Below are 22,841 nucleotides of genomic sequence, written 5' to 3' on the forward strand. Positions count from 1 at the left end.
TTTCCATTAGCACTGAGAACTGTGTTGGTTGTCATGGTTTCTGTCAGTTAGGAGCAATGGTTGATATTTAAAATAACATGGATACCAATGTTTTATCTTTTTACTGTCATTCTCTCTCTGTGCAGTAGAATCATAAATCTTTATCATAGTAAGTTACTGTTTTAGTCTTTCAGCCCTTCACCAAACTGTCTTCACATGATAAGAGCCTCTGTCCTGTAGATGACTGAAGGTAAGGAGCTCAAGACTGATGGGATAACATGAAAAAATCAGCCTGTTTCCTGCCTCTGGCCCTTATCCTGATGAATTTGGTAAAAAGAAACAATGCCTCAGAGTATCCATCAGTTATTCAGCTAATGTATGTGCAGAACAGTGTAATTAATGAGCCCTGCTGCACAGATCGTGTCTCTCTTGGACATATTTTCTACTATTCAGTTAACTTTGGATTTAAAAGTAAAATCAGAAATCTGAACTAAATGTAGAAGAATGTAACAAATGGTTTGTCAGTGTGAGGCAGAGTGATGAGGGAGCCCCATGCCAGAAAAAGCCAAACAGGGGGAAGGTGTATCTGTTCCGTCTTTTTACGTGCTTATAACTCTTGATTTTCTGCCACCTTTTTTCTCTCTGGTGTGGATTACTTGAAGCCAACTCGTGAGGATTAAAAGGATACTGTGTTTCTACTGAAAGATATGGTGGCTTACGATGAAGTGGGTAGCTTGGTGCCTATCAAACGGACTCTGCAAGTGACAGACTGCCAGAACCAGGCCAACAAGGAGTTAGAGGTGAGATGGCTGAAACTTTACTCTGTAAATGTTTGACCAGAGCTGCTGGAAATGAAGTCATAGTGTTATGATAGAATAACTGCACGACTAACCTCCCCTTCTGTTTTTGCCTCCTTCTGCAGGAACCCAGCAACAAGCACGTCCGTTCTCTCGGCAGGGTGACGTCGCTAGCCAACCTCATTTCTCCGGTAAAGAATGGGGTCTTCCGGCGCTTCGCCCAAACCATCAAGGTAAGCGCTCACGGCATCCAATGGAAACACAGCGCATTGGGGGGACAGGGACATCCCTTTCAACATGTCTGACATGTGGTGTTCTTTCTTTCTGAAGGCCTCTTTCTGGGGCGATGGCAAGTTGCCAGGCATGCCCCAGAAGCCTTGCAGCAAGGCAGCGGCCCCCACACCACCTAAAAGGAGGAACAGCACCTTATGGTCCGAGACATTAGACATCCACCAGAAAGGAACTTTCTCCACCAAAGAGATCAAGCGGCAAGAGGTGAGTCCAGGAGTCCAGACAGGGATGAATTCTACATGCTTGCTAGACTAGTTCACATGTCTTTGTGTCAAATGGTTTAAATTGGACTAGAAGCCATTCAGCCATCTTGGCTAAGCTCACTATGGTTTAGGCTACGATGTAATGACAACCTGATTTACATGTTTACTAAAAAAACATCTGTCTGTGCCTTCTCCCATTCCTCAGGCCATATTTGAGCTGTTTCGTGGAGAACAGCATCTGATTGAGGACCTGCAGCTTGCATGCAAGGTTTGTCATTTTAAAAGCTCTGAGGCAGCGGGAGTACATATAAAGCAAACAGATTAAATCAGTCTGGCAGGCTTTGAATGCAGCGCAGCCAGGAGCTATAAAAAGACAGGGATTGTTCCTCTGTCTTTTTTTTTGTACCCCTAAAACTGTTGACCAAGATATTTTTAGTAGCCGCTCCCAAAGCTCTGCCCAGATATTACTGATCACTTTGCTCCATCCACAGGCGTACCACGACCCGATGCTGAAGCTGTCCATCATGTCAGAGGAGGAGCTTACTCACATTTTCGGCAACTTGGATGCCTACATCCCACTGCACGAGGACCTTCTGGCGCAGCTCTCCAAAGCCATGGGGCCAGACAGGACCGTGGGCCAGATTGGGCAAATTGTTATTAGCTGGGTAAGTGTCTTTGACTTTTTGAGCCATCAAAAGCTTTTACGCTAGTAAAACCGTATTTTGAATTAGCAGTTAGATAAAGAGTCCCTCCTTCCTTTGCAGCTGCCCAGGCTCAATGCCTACAAAGACTACTGCAGTAACCAGCTGGCAGCCAAGGCGCTGCTGGACCAGAAGAAGCAAGACCCACGTGTGCAGGACTTCCTGCAGCGGTGCCTCGAGTCACCTTTTAGTCGGAAACTGGACCTGTGGAGCTTCCTGGACATTCCCAGATCCCGCCTGGTCAAGTACCCCCTACTGCTCAAGGAAATCCTGAGACACACTCCAGCAGAACACCCCGATGCTGCCAGCCTGCAGGAAGCTGTAAGTCCAGGAGACAAACTGGTTCAACACACTGATCCATCATAGTGCCTCTCCCATGTAATAATTAGGCTGCTTGTGTGTTCAGATCACTGTCATCCAGGGAGTTTTGTCTGACATCAACAAGAAGAAAGGGGAGTCCGAGTGCCAGTACTACATCGACAAGCTGGAGTATCTGGACGACAGGCAGAGGGACGCTCGCATCGAACGGTGCAAGAGTCTTCTGTGTCACGGGGAGCTGCGCAACAAGAGCGGCACGGTGAGCACAGCGCACACTTCCAAGTCGTCCTTCGGTGCTTCTCTTTGCATGTTAACACGAGGCTGCCGTCCCACATGAGGCGGGCTATGTGCTCAGATGATGCTCTGGTTTGAAAGTTTCTGTTTTTCCTGGAAATTCTTTCAGAAGCTGCACGTGTTCCTGTTCACCGACCTGCTGATCCTGACCCGCCCCGTCACCAGGAACGAGCGCCAGTGCTTCCAGGTGTACCGGCAGCCAATCGCAGTGCAGGATCTGGTGCTGGAGGACCTGCAAGATGGCGATGTCAGAATGGGCGGCTTTTTCAGAGGAGCCTTCAGCAATGCAGACAAAGGTAAGGCTCGTCCCAGAAAGTGTCCGCTAGTAGCCTGAGCAGCACTTTGCCCCCGTTCCTAATGACGCTCTCTGCTTTCTCTGCAGCCAAGAACATTTTCCGGGTACGTTCCCAAGACCCGAGCCAGGCACAGTCACACACTCTGCAGGTCAACGACGTCTTCCACAAGCAGCAGTGGCTCAACTGCCTCCGTAGTGCCATTGCCGTCCACCAGCCTCTGAGCGAGCCCTCCAGCCCCAGCCCGCCTACAGGCAGCGTCCGTTCCAAGCGCCGCCCTTCCTCCGTTTCTGCCATCATCCACATGGAGGAAGCAGACGAGAACTACCCGCAGCTAGGCTCTCAGTCGGCCCCCGCCTCACTGTGCAACAGCCCCACCACTGCGTCCCCTTCGCCTCGCTCCCCGCCATCGTCCACGACGTCCGTGTCATCGACGTCATCCTCACCCACGACACATAAAACCAAAAAGGACAAGAAGGCTCTGTGTTCTTTAGGGAAGAGAAAAGAGACGATGGTGTGAGGTGGAGCGTTGGTAGAGAACGTGGATGGACCTCTTTGTTTTTCCTGTACATAAAACAGCACAGCACATTTATGAGTGTCTGCGTGTTATTACAGCAGTGTTCTGTTACTGTCCTCCTTGGCAGCTATTTACCTTACTCCTCCATCCAAGTGCATCCCATAGAGACACAGTGTTCTGGAGGGGGGTGCACGTGGTTCAGCTCTAAAAGGGAAGCATGAAAAGAAGTAAACCCACGGTTCACACTCGGTGTGGCCAGTTTGCTGAGTTCTTGAAGAAAGAGTTGGTGCATCAGATCCTGTTTACTATAAAGTTCATATTTAAACATTCTTTTAGACCTTTCTTTGGGGGATAATACACTTTATATTTTCAGATCTATCCTAGTATTGTTTTAGGTATTGTAAAGCAGCAGAGTTTTAGCTGTTAGGGCAGGTTTTTGAACATTTGCCGATGTCAAGGTGAAAGACAAAAAGCCGACCCCTAAAAAGGTGAGGTGTACCACACAAACAGATTTCTGTCATAGTTGGGTTTTTAGACTGAGCAGAAGATGTCTTATTTTTATACATTCCTTAAATAACAGATGCTAGAAGCCAGATATTATTTTATTTTATTTACTACAGAGGCATTAATTTCATTCCAGAACAGATGATATGTCAGCAAAAAACCGTGATGAACTCATATCGCAGACGAGATGATGAGTTTTGTTTAAGACAAAATTTTGAACTGAGCCACGTTGGTTTCTTAAAAAGCTGATTCCTGAGAATGAGGCGGATCACTTTTCAGTGTAGGATCTTGCATGGAGCTTTAGTTGTGGACGCCGCTTGCACCTGAAGAGGCGGCATGATGTATGCAACTGTCCCGAGGGACGGGACTGAGCGACGATGAAAGTTGTTGAAGGCAGAAGAGAACGAAGACGAGAACGATTAGGAAGTGAAACGCTCAGTGTGACATGTGTAACTCCCATCAACAGTATTTCCTGCTTCCCATTTGAAACCTTCCTGGGTAAACTGAAAAAGATTGTGCGGAGGCCTCATAAACCTGTGGAACAAATTGTCAAGCGCGTCTATGAGACGCAAAGTATTCAGAAGAAAAGAGAGGATGTCTGTTCCCGCTCCTCTTAAACGGCTTCATAAGTCTGGACCAATAACAAGTGATCTTGGAACTTTTAAGCAGTACAGAAAATACACTGATGGACAGACATGTGTTTCTTGCTCCATGGGTGTAGGTTTTGCTTATAATAACCAGTCCGCTGTAACTGTATGCCAGGCGTTTATTAGCAGCCAACATGAACGTCCGTACACTCGTAACCGGAAGTACACATCACATCTAGAGAGAACCACAGCGACACCTGCTGGAACTCTCCGTAACGGCAGCAACAGGAGGCAGTATGGACAAACATAACATTGCTGTTATCTACATCCCCCTTTTCAGTTTTTTTTTTCTTCTTCTTAATTTTGCACTTTTCAGGCAAACCCAAATCAAACAACACCACAGTGATGGAAGAACTTATCAGGTTATGGATTACACAAAATGAGGCTTCAAATATCAAATGAAATTCACAGTAATCATTGTCATAACTGCGACAAGTATGCAACAACATAACACGAGATAAAACACATTTCAAAACAGAAAATACAGCACAAGTGTGCTTTTAATCCACGTATTTACTATTCGGTTTAGACACTCTACCAGAATTGGTTCGGTACAAGTTGTCATCAGAGCGTACTTGGCATTTTGTGGGTGTTATCACCTGTTCTGACTGTTGTGTGCCATGTTGTGGTGGGTCGAGTTGAACTTGAACTGTTTCATGTTTGTTGGTTTGTGTTTTATTAGGTTCAGTTTCATCCGCTCGTCGAGATGAGTCCAGTTCATCTTGTGTTGTAGCGAGCTTTTCGGGTTGAGGCTCGCTCACAGGCAGAAGATGTTGTCTGTTGCGCCTGTATTCTTTTCCACCCGACTCAACGACATATGAGCGAGGTTCAGCACACACTCTACTTACAACTCCAATCTTGTCATGTCCTCTCTGTGTTTGTAGTCTCACCACCTCGTTTGGTGTTAATGGACTGAGCAGCTTGCTGGACTTGTCGTAGTGCTGTTTTTGAGTTTTACGCTTTTTTGTGAGTTGAGTTTTGATAGTGGTTGTCACTTTTGCTGTTGGTGTTAGCAGTTTTTTGCACACGGGAAGGGTTGACCACGTTCGTCTTGATAGCAGCCTCTGTGCTGGTGAGCCAAGAATGTTGTCTCGTGGCGTGTTGCGTAGATGTAACAGGTTCAAATAGAAATCAGTTCCATCTCTTTTTGATGTTTCAAGGAGTCTTTTAGCACTCCGGACAGCTCTTTCACTGAGTCCATTTGACTGAGGGAACTCAGGGCTGCTTGTGACGTGTATGAACTCCCAGTGTGTGGCAAACTCCCGAAAGGTCTGGCTGGTAAACTGGGTGCCATTGTCTGAGTACAGTTTCTGTGGTATCCCATGTACTGAGAAGTGGTGTTTGAGTTTGTTAATGACTGAGGCAGATGTTAGGTTTTCAAGTTTATCTATTTCAAACCATCCAGAATATGAATCCACGAGCACGAGGTAGTGGCGATTGTCCCATTCGAATATGTCTGTGGCTGTGATGGACCAGGGAAGATCAGGAATTTGATGTAGTTTCAGGGGTTGTTTTTGTTGGTGAGGCTTTAGACTGTTGCAAATGCTGCATGATTTGACTTTGTTCTCAATGTCAGAGTTTATTGTCAGCCAGAATACGCTGTCCCTTGCTCTCCTTTTTTAAGTCTGAACTTGCACTTTTTTGGATTCAGTTTGAGTTTTACTTGTCTGGCTCGCTCCAGGACCTTTTTTAAATTTTTGTCATGCTCCTCTATTCCTTTGCCTCCCACTATGATGTCATCCACTATCACTGCGCATGGATATCCCATGAATATTTGTTCCATGGCTCTCTGGAAGACTTCAGAAGCGGTGTTGATGCCAAAGGGCATCCTCAGGAATTTGAATCTGCCGAAAGGTGTTGCAAACGTAGTGAGAAGAGATGAGGCAGGATCTAGTTTGATTTGCCAGAAGGAGCTCTTTGCATCCAGAACTGAGAAGATGGTTGCTCCCGACATCTGAGCAGCTACTTCCTCCACAGTTCGCATGGGATGGTGAGGTCGCATTAGTGCCTTGTTCAGATCCCTTGGATCAATGCAGATACGAACATCATCTGTATTCTTTTTGTGTGTTGCGACCATGTTAGATACCCATTCCGTGGGCTCCTCCACTGGTTCAATTACTCCCAGGGCCTGCATTCTTTGAAGTTCCTCTTTAACTCTTTTCTGCATAGGAACAGGAACGCGTCTTGGAGGGTTGACGACAGGTGACACGTTTGGAGTGAGTTTCATTGAGTAAGTTATAGGTAAGTTACTGACTTCATCTTTAAACAGGTCTGTGTATTCATGAAACACTTTCTGCGCCAGTGTCTCATCCTGATCTGTGTCAACCTGGTAGACTTCCTTGCTGAAACTAACCAGTTTCATTCGCACGCTGTCCTTTAATCCGATGATGGGTTGCACATCGTGTTTTACAACTTGGAATTGCAGGTCATATAACTGTCCAGCTAGCTTACACTTGAGAGTAACTGTGCCTGTGGTCTTGATCTTCGTGCCTCCGAAAGCAACAAGATTTACCTGTTTTTGTGACTTGAGTAGGGTTTCGTTGTTGCCGATCTTTCTGTAAGTGTCTAGTGAGATTACGTTACATTTTGCCCCAGTGTCTACTTTTAGTTTGAGAGCCTTATCAAAAACTTTGACTGTGCAGTATCCTTCTTTGTTGTGATTGTTCTCACCCTCCATTGTTAGGTGCTCAATGCAAAATGTCCCATCACTGTCTGGGTCAGCATCCTCTGAAATTTGGTTCACTTGCTTGCCTCTGTGATGTGGTTTTGCTGATCTGCATTGTTTTTTGTAATGATTATATTTTTGCAGACGTGACACTGTTGTCCGAAAGCAGGACATTGCTCCCTTTTGGCTGGATGCGAACCGCCACAGTTTCTGCAATTTTGAATGTTCGTTAGAGGTTTATTTATTTTCCTTTTGAACTTGCCATGTTTAATCTGTACAGTGTCCACACTAGCAGATGTAATATGCTTTGGTGTAGAGAGGGCTTTGCTATGTTGATCTGTGAGCTCGCTTATTTGGCATATACGCACCGCCTTGGCAAGAGTGAGTTCCGTCTCTTTAAGAAGGGAACGTCTGACGCTGTCACTGGTTATACCACATACTAATCTGTCTCTGATTAACTCGTCTTGTAGTGCACCAAAGCTGCAGGTTCTGGCCATGTTCTTTAACGTGCTCACGTATGCTTCAATGGTTTCATCGGGTTTCTGTTGTCTTTTGTTAAAGTTATGCCTCTCCATTATGACATTGGTCTCTGGGTTGCAGATCTCCCTGAACTTTCTCTTTAGACATGCGGGGTCTTCCCTCGATTCCGCGGCGACTTCTACTATGCCTTCAGCTGATATGACTGCGGGGGCATACGTGAATGATCGCTCCCTTTCAATGGCCTCTGGTCCTGCCAGATTGAGGAGTATATAGGGCTTAGTCCTAGCATTTTTGTCACTGTGGGCAGCGGCGATAAAGATGTCATATTCGCGCTCGAACTTACGCCAGTTTTCAGCGACGTTGCCGTCAAAGATGAGAGGATCTGGGCGCCGGAATCCGTCCGCCATGTTGTGCGGTGATTGCTTTTTTCGTCGTCCTTACCGGCTCCGCTTTTCTTCTTGGACTGTGCAGGATTTCTAAGATATCCCACTTCTGACACCATGTAGGTTTTGCTTATAATAACCAGTCCGCTGTAACTGTATGCCAGGCGTTTATTAGCAGCCAACATGAACGTCCGTACACTCGTAACCGGAAGTACACATCACATCTAGAGAGAACCACAGCGACACCTGCTGGAACTCTCCGTAACGGCAGCAACAGGAGGCAGTATGGAGAAACATAACATTGCTGTTATCTACAATGGGAGAGAACTGTTTCAATGTAGGGGGAACAATTCTTATTGTGGCAAACATTTTACAGGATTGCCAAGTTGTCAAAGCACTGTGTCAGGTCTTTGAAAACTGTAATGCCTTTTTCAGCTATCCATTGGACTCAACATGCCTTGGAATTTACTTTGTTTCAAATCTGTCTAAACAAATGAATCTTGTATTACTTGATGAATTAAAACAGAAAATGGTGCTTTTGCCACTGAAGTCTGGATATGTGGCATTGCCACTGCTGTACTAGTTGGCTTCTTTTTGCTTTCTCACCAGCATGCTACCATTTGCAGTTGTTGATTTTCTGGATGGTGGAGGTGCATCCATAATTCCTTGCAAGTGGTTTACAGGACCAGCGGAAGATTCTTGTTTCTGGCCACCAGGGAGAGTCAATATCAATAAGGATGGAGTTACTCCAGATGCAAACTGGTCACAGTACAGAGTTCGCATCTTGGGGAAAGCTGGTAAGAAGCATTTTTGTTTATTGCTACCAAATATTCTGTCATTAAAGACAGAACAAAAAATTTCCCTGTAATTTCACTAACAACATTTTGTTGATGTATGTCAAAAATTTACAGAAAACTATGAAAATCCCAGGGTGAAACTGCAGAGGTCTGAAGCAACCTCTGATCTGCAGACTGAGTCAGATTCTGGAAGCAGATTGGGAAAAGGGAAGCGGAAAAGGAGGTAATTATGTGTCTTAAAAACGCCTTAAAAGCAACAATTTATTGTGGTGATTATAAGAAAAACAAAAACAAGCTGACAGTATCTTTAGCAGACCATTGCTGCTCACCAGATTTAGATATGATCTTAAAATAGCACTTTGTAACTTTTTGACTTTTAAAAATCAGTTTTAGACTCCTTTTGATGCCGGACTGTACATTAATGTTTTTAGTTTGTAGGACTAACCAGTAACTAAATTGTTTGTGGGGTTTTTTAATATTTGTTTTCATTTTAAGGCCAGCGATCCAGGGCAGCACGGTGGCACGGTGGTTAGCACTGTTGCCGCACAGCAAGAAGGTCCTGAGTTCAATTCCACCATCAGGCCGGGGTCTTTCTGTGTGGAGTTTGCATGTTCTCCCCGTGTCTGCGTGGGTTCCCTCCGGGTACTCCGGCTTCCTCCCACTGTCCAAAGACATGCAGCTTGTGGGGATAGGTTAATTGGATAATCCAAATTGCCACTAGGTGTGAATGTGAGTATGAATGGTTGTCTGTCCTTGTGTGTTAGCCCTGCGACAGACTGGCGACCTGTCCAGGGTGTACCCCGCCTCTCGCCCTATGACAGCTGGGATTGGCTCCAGCACCACCACCCTCAACTCCTTCACCTGTGGTTTCACAACCAGTTCCAAGACAACTTGTACAAGCCACCAATACCAGCATGTTTGTACGTGTTCTAACCCTCCTGGAAGACATTAAGGAGACTCAGAGGATCCACAGTCGAATGCTACAGTCTCTCCTCAGTGCAATGAAGTAGTGGAAGGTGAGCTCCACAAAAGTTGCTGTTTTTGAAAATAAAATAGATAAAATAAAAGAAGTGATGTCATTTTCGCGGAAATGTAGTTTTTTTTTTTTTTTTTTTTTACCATCAGGGCCTCATGAGCTTATACTGGTGTTTTTAAAAGTTATCTTTGACTTTATGACTTTCGGTGTCGTTTCTGGGATGCTTAGGACTCATACTGCACTGCTGGAAATAGTTTATTTTGATGCATATGCTGCTTTTTTGCAAACTTTCAGTATAGTATTTATTTTCGTTTTTCCTGCAGTATATAAAAATTGGTGTATTTCAAAAATAAAACTATGAAGACACTCAAAATAAATTTCCTGTGGTGGGAAACTATTTTGTGCAACTTTTTTGTATTTACAGTTTTGAGGGATAAGCCTCTTAAATTTCTCTAACTAGAAATATATGTTAAAAAAGCAAAAACGATTTTCAAATTTTTGGGAGTTTATTGCACTTTTTTGCAATTTATGTAATTATTATTCACTTAATGCAGACATATTATTAAAATCTGGGCTATAATGGTTGTTTTGATGTATAGCAACTTGAAATGCTCCCAAAAATGGCTCCACAGCATGTAAAAATAGAATATAAGCTCTGGCAGACTTGGTTCTATGGTAAGTCTTAAAGGGTTAATGTTTCCATTAGCACTGAGAACTGTGTTGGTTGTCATGGTTTCTGTCAGTTAGGAGCAATGGTTGATATTTAAAATAACATGGATACCAATGTTTTATCTTTTTACTGTCATTCTCTCTCTGTGCAGTAGAATCATAAATCTTTATCATAGTAAGTTACTGTTTTAGTCTTTCAGCCCTTCACCAAACTGTCTTCACATGATAAGAGCCTCTGTCCTGTAGACGACTGAAGGTAAGGAGCTCAAGACTGATGGGACAAGATGAAAAAATCAACCTGTTTCCTGCCTCTGGCCCTTATCCTGATGAATTTGGTAAAAAGAAACAATGCCTCAGAGTATCCATCAGTTATTCAGCTAATGTATGTGCAGAACAGTGTAATTAATGAGCCCTGCTGCACAGATCGTGTCTCTCTTGGACATATTTTCTACTATTCAGTTAACTTTGGATTTAAAAGTAAAATCAGAAATCTGAACTAAATGTAGAAGAATGTAACAAATGGTTTGTCAGTGTGAGGCAGAGTGATGAGGGAGCCCCATGCCAGAAAAAGCCAAACAGGGGGAAGGTGTATCTGTTCCGTCTTTTTACGTGCTTATAACTCTTGATTTTCTGCCACCTTTTTTCTCTCTGGTGTGGATTACTTGAAGCCAACTCGTGAGGATTAAAAGGATACTGTGTTTCTACTGAAAGATATGGTGGCTTACGATGAAGTGGGTAGCTTGGTGCCTATCAAACGGACTCTGCAAGTGACAGACTGCCAGAACCAGGCCAACAAGGAGTTAGAGGTGAGATGGCTGAAACTTTACTCTGTAAATGTTTGACCAGAGCTGCTGGAAATGAAGTCATAGTGTTATGATAGAATAACTGCACGACTAACCTCCCCTTCTGTTTTTGCCTCCTTCTGCAGGAACCCAGCAACAAGCACGTCCGTTCTCTCGGCAGGGTGACGTCGCTAGCCAACCTCATTTCTCCGGTAAAGAATGGGGTCTTCCGGCGCTTCGCCCAAACCATCAAGGTAAGCGCTCACGGCATCCAATGGAAACACAGCGCATTGGGGGGACAGGGACATCCCTTTCAACATGTCTGACATGTGGTGTTCTTTCTTTCTGAAGGCCTCTTTCTGGGGCGATGGCAAGTTGCCAGGCATGCCCCAGAAGCCTTGCAGCAAGGCAGCGGCCCCCACACCACCTAAAAGGAGGAACAGCACCTTATGGTCCGAGACATTAGACATCCACCAGAAAGGAACTTTCTCCACCAAAGAGATCAAGCGGCAAGAGGTGAGTCCAGGAGTCCAGACAGGGATGAATTCTACATGCTTGCTAGACTAGTTCACATGTCTTTGTGTCAAATGGTTTAAATTGGACTAGAAGCCATTCAGCCATCTTGGCTAAGCTCACTATGGTTTAGGCTACGATGTAATGACAACCTGATTTACATGTTTACTAAAAAAACATCTGTCTGTGCCTTCTCCCATTCCTCAGGCCATATTTGAGCTGTTTCGTGGAGAACAGCATCTGATTGAGGACCTGCAGCTTGCATGCAAGGTTTGTCATTTTAAAAGCTCTGAGGCAGCGGGAGTACATATAAAGCAAACAGATTAAATCAGTCTGGCAGGCTTTGAATGCAGCGCAGCCAGGAGCTATAAAAAGACAGGGATTGTTCCTCTGTCTTTTTTTTTTTTGTACCCCTAAAACTGTTGACCAAGATATTTTTAGTAGCCGCTCCCAAAGCTCTGCCCAGATATTACTGATCACTTTGCTCCATCCACAGGCGTACCACGACCCGATGCTGAAGCTGTCCATCATGTCAGAGGAGGAGCTTACTCACATTTTCGGCAACTTGGATGCCTACATCCCACTGCACGAGGACCTTCTGGCGCAGCTCTCCAAAGCCACGGGGCCAGACAGGACCGTGGGCCAGATTGGGCAAATTGTTATTAGCTGGGTAAGTGTCTTTGACTTTTTGAGCCATCAAAAGCTTTTACGCTAGTAAAACCGTATTTTGAATTAGCAGTTAGATAAAGAGTCCCTCCTTCCTTTGCAGCTGCCCAGGCTCAATGCCTACAAAGACTACTGCAGTAACCAGCTGGCAGCCAAGGCGCTGCTGGACCAGAAGAAGCAAGACCCACGTGTGCAGGACTTCCTGCAGCGGTGCCTCGAGTCACCTTTTAGTCGGAAACTGGACCTGTGGAGCTTCCTGGACATTCCCAGATCCCGCCTGGTCAAGTACCCCCTACTGCTCAAGGAAATCCTGAGACACACTCCAGCAGAACACCCCGATGCTGCCAGCCTGCAGGAAGCTGTAAGTCCAGGAGACAAACTGGTTCAACACACTGATCCATCATAGTGCCTCTCCCATGTAATAATTAGGCTGCTTGTGTGTTCAGATCACTGTCATCCAGGGAGTTTTGTCTGACATCAACAAGAAGAAAGGGGAGTCCGAGTGCCAGTACTACATCGACAAGCTGGAGTATCTGGACGACAGGCAGAGGGACGCTCGCATCGAACGGTGCAAGAGTCTTCTGTGTCACGGGGAGCTGCGCAACAAGAGCGGCATGGTGAGCACAGCGCACACTTCCAAGTCGTCCTTCGGTGCTTCTCTTTGCATGTTAACACGAGGCTGCCGTCCCACATGAGGCGGGCTATGTGCTCAGATGATGCTCTGGTTTGAAAGTTTCTGTTTTTCCTGGAAATTCTTTCAGAAGCTGCACGTGTTCCTGTTCACCGACCTGCTGATCCTGACCCGCCCCGTCACCAGGAACGAGCGCCAGTGCTTCCAGGTGTACCGGCAGCCAATCGCAGTGCAGGATCTGGTGCTGGAGGACCTGCAAGATGGCGATGTCAGAATGGGCGGCTTTTTCAGAGGAGCCTTCAGCAATGCAGACAAAGGTAAGGCTCGTCCCAGAAAGTGTCCGCTAGTAGCCTGAGCAGCACTTTGCCCCCGTTCCTAATGACGCTCTCTGCTTTCTCTGCAGCCAAGAACATTTTCCGGGTACGTTCCCAAGACCCGAGCCAGGCACAGTCACACACTCTGCAGGTCAACGACGTCTTCCACAAGCAGCAGTGGCTCAACTGCCTCCGTAGTGCCATTGCCGTCCACCAGCCTCTGAGCGAGCCCTCCAGCCCCAGCCCGCCTACAGGCAGCGTCCGTTCCAAGCGCCGCCCTTCCTCCGTTTCTGCCATCATCCACATGGAGGAAGCAGACGAGAACTACCCGCAGCCAGGCTCTCAGTCGGCCCCCGCCTCACTGTGCAACAGCCCCACCACTGCGTCCCCTTCGCCTCGCTCCCCGCCATCGTCCACGACGTCCGTGTCATCGACGTCATCCTCACCCACGACACATAAAACCAAAAAGGACAAGAAGGCTCTGTGTTCTTTAGGGAAGAGAAAAGAGGCGATGGTGTGAGGTGGAGCGTTGGTAGAGAACGTGGATGGACCTCTTTGTTTTTCCTGTACATAAAACAGCACAGCACATTTATGAGTGTCTGCGTGTTATTACAGCAGTGTTCTGTTACTGTCCTCCTTGGCAGCTATTTACCTTACTCCTCCATCCAAGTGCATCCCATAGAGACACAGTATTCTGGAGGGGGGTGCACGTGGTTCAGCTCTAAAAGGGAAGCATGACAAGAAGTAAACCCACGGTTCACACTCGGTGTGGCCAGTTTGCTGAGTTCTTGAAGAAAGAGTTGGTGCATCAGATCCTGTTTACTATAAAGTTCATATTTAAACATTCTTTTAGACCTTTCTTTGGGGGATAATACACTTTATATTTTCAGATCTATCCTAGTATTGTTTTAGGTATTGTAAAGCAGCAGAGTTTTAGCTGTTAGGGCAGGTTTTTGAACATTTGCCGATGTCAAGGTGAAAGACAAAAAGCCGACCCCTAAAAAGGTGAGGTGTACCACACAAACAGATTTCTGTCATAGTTGGGTTTTTAGACTGAGCAGAAGATGTCTTATTTTTATACATTCCTTAAATAACAGATGCTAGAAGCCAGATATTATTTTATTTTATTTACTACAGAGGCATTAATTTCATTCCAGAACAGATGATATGTCAGCAAAAAACCGTGATGAACTCATATCGCAGACGAGATGATGAGTTTTGTTTAAGACAAAATTTTGAACTGAGCCACGTTGGTTTCTTAAAAAGCTGATTCCTGAGAATGAGGCGGATCACTTTTCAGTGTAGGATCTTGCATGGAGCTTTAGTTGTGGACGCCGCTTGCACCTGAAGAGGCGGCATGATGTATGCAACTGTCCCGAGGGACGGGACTGAGCGACGATGAAAGTTGTTGAAGGCAGAAGAGAACGAAGACGAGAACGATTAGGAAGTGAAACGCTCAGTGTGACATGTGTAACTCCCATCAACAGTATTTCCTGCTTCCCATTTGAAACCTTCCTGGGTAAACTGAAAAAGATTGTGCGGAGGCCTCATAAACCTGTGGAACAAATTGTCAAGCGCGTCTATGAGACGCAAAGTATTCAGAAGAAAAGAGAGGATGTCTGTTCCCGCTCCTCTTAAACGGCTTCATAAGTCTGGACCAATAACAAGTGATCTTGGAACTTTTAAGCAGTACAGAAAATACACTGATGGACAGACATGTGTTTCTTGCTCCATGGGAGATAACTGTTTCAATGTAGGGGGAACAATTCTTATTGTGGCAAACATTTTACAGGATTGCCAAGTTGTCAAAGCACTGTGTCAGGTCTTTGAAAACTGTAATGCCTTTTTCAGCTATCCATTGGACTCAACATGCCTTGGAATTTACTTTGTTTCAAATCTGTCTAAACAAATGAATCTTGTATTACTTGATGAATTAAAACAGAAAATGGTGCTTTTGCCACTGAAGTCTGGATATGTGGCATTGCCACTGCTGTACTAGTTGGCTTCTTTTTGCTTTCTCACCAGCATGCTACCATTTGCAGTTGTTGATTTTCTGGATGGTGGAGGTGCATCCATAATTCCTTGCAAGTGGTTTACAGGACCAGCGGAAGATTCTTGTTTCTGGCCACCAGGGAGAGTCAATATCAATAAGGATGGAGTTACTCCAGATGCAAACTGGTCACAGTACAGAGTTCGCATCTTGGGGAAAGCTGGTAAGAAGCATTTTTGTTTATTGCTACCAAATATTCTGTCATTAAAGACAGAACAAAAAATTTCCCTGTAATTTCACTAACAACATTTTGTTGATGTATGTCAAAAATTTACAGAAAACTATGAAAATCCCAGGGTGAAACTGCAGAGGTCTGAAGCAACCTCTGATCTGCAGACTGAGTCAGATTCTGGAAGCAGATTGGGAAAAGGGAAGCGGAAAAGGAGGTAATTATGTGTCTTAAAAACGCCTTAAAAGCAACAATTTATTGTGGTGATTATAAGAAAAACAAAAACAAGCTGACAGTATCTTTAGCAGACCATTGCTGCTCACCAGATTTAGATATGATCTTAAAATAGCACTTTGTAACTTTTTGACTTTTAAAAATCAGTTTTAGACTCCTTTTGATGCCGGACTGTACATTAATGTTTTTAGTTTGTAGGACTAACCAGTAACTAAATTGTTTGTGGGGTTTTTTAATATTTGTTTTCATTTTAAGGCCAGCGATCCAGGGCAGCACGGTGGCACGGTGGTTAGCACTGTTGCCGCACAGCAAGAAGGTCCTGAGTTCAATTCCACCATCAGGCCGGGGTCTTTCTGTGTGGAGTTTGCATGTTCTCCCCGTGTCTGCGTGGGTTCCCTCCGGGTACTCCGGCTTCCTCCCACTGTCCAAAGACATGCAGCTTGTGGGGATAGGTTAATTGGATAATCCAAATTGCCACTAGGTGTGAATGTGAGTATGAATGGTTGTCTGTCCTTGTGTGTTAGCCCTGCGACAGACTGGCGACCTGTCCAGGGTGTACCCCGCCTCTCGCCCTATGACAGCTGGGATTGGCTCCAGCACCACCACCCTCAACTCCTTCACCTGTGGTTTCACAACCAGTTCCAAGACAACTTGTACAAGCCACCAATACCAGCATGTTTGTACGTGTTCTAACCCTCCTGGAAGACATTAAGGAGACTCAGAGGATCCACAGTCGAATGCTACAGTCTCTCCTCAGTGCAATGAAGTAGTGGAAGGTGAGCTCCACAAAAGTTGCTGTTTTTGAAAATAAAATAGATAAAATAAAAGAAGTGATGTCATTTTCGCGGAAATGTAGTTTTTTTTTTTTTTTTTTTTTACCATCAGGGCCTCATGAGCTTATACTGGTGTTTTTAAAAGTTATCTTTGACTTTATGACTTTCGGTGTCGTTTCTGGGATGCTTAGGACTCATACTGCACTGCTGGAAATAGTTTATTTTGATGCATATGCTGCTTTTTTGCAAACTTTCAGTGTAGTATTTATTTTCGTTTTTCCTACAGTATATAAAAATTGGTGTATTTCAAAAATAAAACTATGAAGACACTCAAAATAAATTTCCTGTGGTGGGAAACTATTTTGTGCAACTTTTTTGTATTTACAGTTTTGAGGGATAAGCCTCTTAAATTTCTCTAACTAGAAATATATGTTAAAAAAGCAAAAACGATTTTCAAATTTTTGGGAGTTTATTGCACTTTTTTGCAATTTATGTAATTATTATTCACTTAATGCAGACATATTATTAAAATCTGGGCTATAATGGTTGTTTTGATGTATAGCAACTTGAAATGCTCCCAAAAATGGCTCCACAGCATGTAAAAATAGAATATAAGCTCTGGCAGACTTGGTTCTATGGTAAGTCTTAAAGGGTTAATGTTTCCATTAGCACTGAGAACTGTGTTGGTTGTCATGGTTTCTGTCAGTTAGGAGCAATGGTTGATATTTAAAATAACATGGATACCAATGTTTTATCTTTTTACTGTCATTCTCTCTCTGTGCAGTAGAATCATAAATCTTTATCATAGTAAGTTACTGTTTTAGTCTTTCAGCCCTTCACCAAACTGTCTTCACATGATAAGAGCCTCTGTCCTGTAGACGACTGAAGGTAAGGAGCTCAAGACTGATGGGACAAGATGAAAAAATCAACCTGTTTCCTGCCTCTGGCCCTTATCCTGATGAATTTGGTAAAAAGAAACAATGCCTCAGAGTATCCATCAGTTATTCAGCTAATGTATGTGCAGAACAGTGTAATTAATGAGCCCTGCTGCACAGATCGTGTCTCTCTTGGACATATTTTCTACTATTCAGTTAACTTTGGATTTAAAAGTAAAATCAGAAATCTGAACTAAATGTAGAAGAATGTAACAAATGGTTTGTCAGTGTGAGGCAGAGTGATGAGGGAGCCCCATGCCAGAAAAAGCCAAACAGGGGGAAGGTGTATCTGTTCCGTCTTTTTACGTGCTTATAACTCTTGATTTTCTGCCACCTTTTTTCTCTCTGGTGTGGATTACTTGAAGCCAACTCGTGAGGATTAAAAGGATACTGTGTTTCTACTGAAAGATATGGTGGCTTACGATGAAGTGGGTAGCTTGGTGCCTATCAAACGGACTCTGCAAGTGACAGACTGCCAGAACCAGGCCAACAAGGAGTTAGAGGTGAGATGGCTGAAACTTTACTCTGTAAATGTTTGACCAGAGCTGCTGGAAATGAAGTCATAGTGTTATGATAGAATAACTGCACGACTAACCTCCCCTTCTGTTTTTGCCTCCTTCTGCAGGAACCCAGCAACAAGCACGTCCGTTCTCTCGGCAGGGTGACGTCGCTAGCCAACCTCATTTCTCCGGTAAAGAATGGGGTCTTCCGGCGCTTCGCCCAAACCATCAAGGTAAGCGCTCACGGCATCCAATGGAAACACAGCGCATTGGGGGGACAGGGACATCCCTTTCAACATGTCTGACATGTGGTGTTCTTTCTTTCTGAAGGCCTCTTTCTGGGGCGATGGCAAGTTGCCAGGCATGCCCCAGAAGCCTTGCAGCAAGGCAGCGGCCCCCACACCACCTAAAAGGAGGAACAGCACCTTATGGTCCGAGACATTAGACATCCACCAGAAAGGAACTTTCTCCACCAAAGAGATCAAGCGGCAAGAGGTGAGTCCAGGAGTCCAGGCAGGGATGAATTCTACATGCTTGCTAGACTAGTTCACATGTCTTTGTGTCAAATGGTTTAAATTGGACTAGAAGCCATTCAGCCATCTTGGCTAAGCTCACTATGGTTTAGGCTACGATGTAATGACAACCTGATTTACATGTTTACTAAAAAAACATCTGTCTGTGCCTTCTCCCATTCCTCAGGCCATATTTGAGCTGTTTCGTGGAGAACAGCATCTGATTGAGGACCTGCAGCTTGCATGCAAGGTTTGTCATTTTAAAAGCTCTGAGGCAGCGGGAGTACATATAAAGCAAACAGATTAAATCAGTCTGGCAGGCTTTGAATGCAGCGCAGCCAGGAGCTATAAAAAGACAGGGATTGTTCCTCTGTCTTTTTTTTTTTTGTACCCCTAAAACTGTTGACCAAGATATTTTTAGTAGCCGCTCCCAAAGCTCTGCCCAGATATTACTGATCACTTTGCTCCATCCACAGGCGTACCACGACCCGATGCTGAAGCTGTCCATCATGTCAGAGGAGGAGCTTACTCACATTTTCGGCAACTTGGATGCCTACATCCCACTGCACGAGGACCTTCTGGCGCAGCTCTCCAAAGCCACGGGGCCAGACAGGACCGTGGGCCAGATTGGGCAAATTGTTATTAGCTGGGTAAGTGTCTTTGACTTTTTGAGCCATCAAAAGCTTTTACGCTAGTAAAACCGTATTTTGAATTAGCAGTTAGATAAAGAGTCCCTCCTTCCTTTGCAGCTGCCCAGGCTCAATGCCTACAAAGACTACTGCAGTAACCAGCTGGCAGCCAAGGCGCTGCTGGACCAGAAGAAGCAAGACCCACGTGTGCAGGACTTCCTGCAGCGGTGCCTCGAGTCACCTTTTAGTTGGAAACTGGACCTGTGGAGCTTCCTGGACATTCCCAGATCCCGCCTGGTCAAGTACCCCCTACTGCTCAAGGAAATCCTGAGACACACTCCAGCAGAACACCCCGATGCTGCCAGCCTGCAGGAAGCTGTAAGTCCAGGAGACAAACTGGTTCAACACACTGATCCATCATAGTGCCTCTCCCATGTAATAATTAGGCTGCTTGTGTGTTCAGATCACTGTCATCCAGGGAGTTTTGTCTGACATCAACAAGAAGAAAGGGGAGTCCGAGTGCCAGTACTACATCGACAAGCTGGAGTATCTGGACGACAGGCAGAGGGACGCTCGCATCGAACGGTGCAAGAGTCTTCTGTGTCACGGGGAGCTGCGCAACAAGAGCGGCACGGTGAGCACAGCGCACACTTCCAAGTCGTCCTTCGGTGCTTCTCTTTGCATGTTAACACGAGGCTGCCGTCCCACATGAGGCGGGCTATGTGCTCAGATGATGCTCTGGTTTGAAAGTTTCTGTTTTTCCTGGAAATTCTTTCAGAAGCTGCACGTGTTCCTGTTCACCGACCTGCTGATCCTGACCCGCCCCGTCACCAGGAACGAGCGCCAGTGCTTCCAGGTGTACCGGCAGCCAATCGCAGTGCAGGATCTGGTGCTGGAGGACCTGCAAGATGGCGATGTCAGAATGGGCGGCTTTTTCAGAGGAGCCTTCAGCAATGCAGACAAAGGTAAGGCTCGTCCCAGAAAGTGTCCGCTAGTAGCCTGAGCAGCACTTTGCCCCCGTTCCTAATGACGCTCTCTGCTTTCTCTGCAGCCAAGAACATTTTCCGGGTACGTTCCCAAGACCCGAGCCAGGCACAGTCACACACTCTGCAGGTCAACGACGTCTTCCACAAGCAGCAGTGGCTCAACTGCCTCCGTAGTGCCATTGCCGTCCACCAGCCTCTGAGCGAGCCCTCCAGCCCCAGCCCGCCTACAGGCAGCGTCCGTTCCAAGCGCCGCCCTTCCTCCGTTTCTGCCATCATCCACATGGAGGAAGCAGACGAGAACTACCCGCAGCCAGGCTCTCAGTCGGCCCCCGCCTCACTGTGCAACAGCCCCACCACTGCGTCCCCTTCGCCTCGCTCCCCGCCATCGTCCACGACGTCCGTGTCATCGACGTCATCCTCACCCACGACACATAAAACCAAAAAGGACAAGAAGGCTCTGTGTTCTTTAGGGAAGAGAAAAGAGGCGATGGTGTGAGGTGGAGCGTTGGTAGAGAACGTGGATGGACCTCTTTGTTTTTCCTGTACATAAAACAGCACAGCACATTTATGAGTGTCTGCGTGTTATTACAGCAGTGTTCTGTTACTGTCCTCCTTGGCAGCTATTTACCTTACTCCTCCATCCAAGTGCATCCCATAGAGACACAGTATTCTGGAGGGGGGTGCACGTGGTTCAGCTCTAAAAGGGAAGCATGACAAGAAGTAAACCCACGGTTCACACTCGGTGTGGCCAGTTTGCTGAGTTCTTGAAGAAAGAGTTGGTGCATCAGATCCTGTTTACTATAAAGTTCATATTTAAACATTCTTTTAGACCTTTCTTTGGGGGATAATACACTTTATATTTTCAGATCTATCCTAGTATTGTTTTAGGTATTGTAAAGCAGCAGAGTTTTAGCTGTTAGGGCAGGTTTTTGAACATTTGCCGATGTCAAGGTGAAAGACAAAAAGCCGACCCCTAAAAAGGTGAGGTGTACCACACAAACAGATTTCTGTCATAGTTGGGTTTTTAGACTGAGCAGAAGATGTCTTATTTTTATACATTCCTTAAATAACAGATGCTAGAAGCCAGATATTATTTTATTTTATTTACTACAGAGGCATTAATTTCATTCCAGAACAGATGATATGTCAGCAAAAAACCGTGATGAACTCATATCGCAGACGAGATGATGAGTTTTGTTTAAGACAAAATTTTGAACTGAGCCACGTTGGTTTCTTAAAAAGCTGATTCCTGAGAATGAGGCGGATCACTTTTCAGTGTAGGATCTTGCATGGAGCTTTAGTTGTGGACGCCGCTTGCACCTGAAGAGGCGGCATGATGTATGCAACTGTCCCGAGGGATGGGACTGAGCGACGATGAAAGTTGTTGAAGGCAGAAGAGAACGAAGACGAGAACGTTTAGGAAGTGAAACGCTCAGTGTGACATGTGTAACTCCCATCAACAGTATTTCCTGCTTCCCATTTGAAACCTTCCTGGGTAAACTGAAAAAGATTGTGCGGAGGCCTCATAAACCTGTGGAACAAATTGTCAAGCGCGTCTATGAGACGCAAAGTATTCAGAAGAAAAGAGAGGATGTCTGTTCCCGCTCCTCTTAAACGGCTTCATAAGTCTGGACCAATAACAAGTGATCTTGGAACTTTTAAGCAGTACAGAAAATACACTGATGGACAGACATGTGTTTCTTGCTCCATGGGAGATAACTGTTTCAATGTAGGGGGAACAATTCTTATTGTGGCAAACATTTTACAGGATTGCCAAGTTGTCAAAGCACTGTGTCAGGTCTTTGAAAACTGTAATGCCTTTTTCAGCTATCCATTGGACTCAACATGCCTTGGAATTTACTTTGTTTCAAATCTGTCTAAACAAATGAATCTTGTATTACTTGATGAATTAAAACAGAAAATGGTGCTTTTGCCACTGAAGTCTGGATATGTGGCATTGCCACTGCTGTACTAGTTGGCTTCTTTTTGCTTTCTCACCAGCATGCTACCATTTGCAGTTGTTGATTTTCTGGATGGTGGAGGTGCATCCATAATTCCTTGCAAGTGGTTTACAGGACCAGCGGAAGATTCTTGTTTCTGGCCACCAGGGAGAGTCAATATCAATAAGGATGGAGTTACTCCAGATGCAAACTGGTCACAGTACAGAGTTCGCATCTTGGGGAAAGCTGGTAAGAAGCATTTTTGTTTATTGCTACCAAATATTCTGTCATTAAAGACAGAACAAAAAATTTCCCTGTAATTTCACTAACAACATTTTGTTGATGTATGTCAAAAATTTACAGAAAACTATGAAAATCCCAGGGTGAAACTGCGGAGGTCTGAAGCAACCTCTGATCTGCAGACTGAGTCAGATTCTGGAAGCAGATTGGGAAAAGGGAAGCGGAAAAGGAGGTAATTATGTGTCTTAAAAACGCCTTAAAAGCAACAATTTATTGTGGTGATTATAAGAAAAACAAAAACAAGCTGACAGTATCTTTAGCAGACCATTGCTGCTCACCAGATTTAGATATGATCTTAAAATAGCACTTTGTAACTTTTTGACTTTTAAAAATCAGTTTTAGACTCCTTTTGATGCTGGACTGTACATTAATGTTTTTAGTTTGTAGGACTAA

The 22,841-nt window shown here is 45.0% G+C and overlaps 3 protein-coding genes across 3 annotated transcripts; all 3 read left to right on the forward strand.

The window, feature by feature from the left end:
* Positions 1-498: 498 nt before the first annotated feature.
* Positions 499-3,590, forward strand: LOC146649116 (neuroepithelial cell-transforming gene 1 protein-like). The gene is made up of 9 exons (XM_085387321.1): positions 499-779; positions 902-1,009; positions 1,107-1,271; positions 1,476-1,538; positions 1,762-1,935; positions 2,035-2,292; positions 2,378-2,548; positions 2,693-2,879; positions 2,966-3,590. The coding sequence occupies exons 1-9, from the start codon at positions 687-689 to the stop codon at positions 3,394-3,396; spliced, it is 1,650 nt and encodes a 549-aa protein (XP_085243447.1). The 5' UTR covers positions 499-686; the 3' UTR covers positions 3,397-3,590.
* A 7,358-nt stretch (positions 3,591-10,948) lies between these two features.
* Positions 10,949-14,875, forward strand: LOC146649117 (neuroepithelial cell-transforming gene 1 protein-like). The gene is made up of 9 exons (XM_085387281.1): positions 10,949-11,320; positions 11,443-11,550; positions 11,648-11,812; positions 12,017-12,079; positions 12,306-12,479; positions 12,579-12,836; positions 12,922-13,092; positions 13,237-13,423; positions 13,510-14,875. The coding sequence occupies exons 1-9, from the start codon at positions 11,228-11,230 to the stop codon at positions 13,938-13,940; spliced, it is 1,650 nt and encodes a 549-aa protein (XP_085243407.1). The 5' UTR covers positions 10,949-11,227; the 3' UTR covers positions 13,941-14,875.
* Positions 14,876-17,293: 2,418 nt separating this feature from the next.
* LOC146649118 (neuroepithelial cell-transforming gene 1 protein-like) lies at positions 17,294-21,333 on the forward strand. The gene is made up of 9 exons (XM_085387328.1): positions 17,294-18,084; positions 18,207-18,314; positions 18,412-18,576; positions 18,781-18,843; positions 19,070-19,243; positions 19,343-19,600; positions 19,686-19,856; positions 20,001-20,187; positions 20,274-21,333. The coding sequence occupies exons 1-9, from the start codon at positions 17,992-17,994 to the stop codon at positions 20,702-20,704; spliced, it is 1,650 nt and encodes a 549-aa protein (XP_085243454.1). The 5' UTR covers positions 17,294-17,991; the 3' UTR covers positions 20,705-21,333.
* Positions 21,334-22,841: the final 1,508 nt, after the last annotated feature.

Source organism: Rhamphochromis longiceps, linkage group LG17 (genome assembly GCF_057381845.1).
Source record: "Rhamphochromis longiceps isolate RC_006_pf linkage group LG17, R_longiceps_female_GT1.1, whole genome shotgun sequence".
NCBI classification, from domain to species: Eukaryota; Metazoa; Chordata; class Actinopteri; order Cichliformes; family Cichlidae; genus Rhamphochromis; species Rhamphochromis longiceps.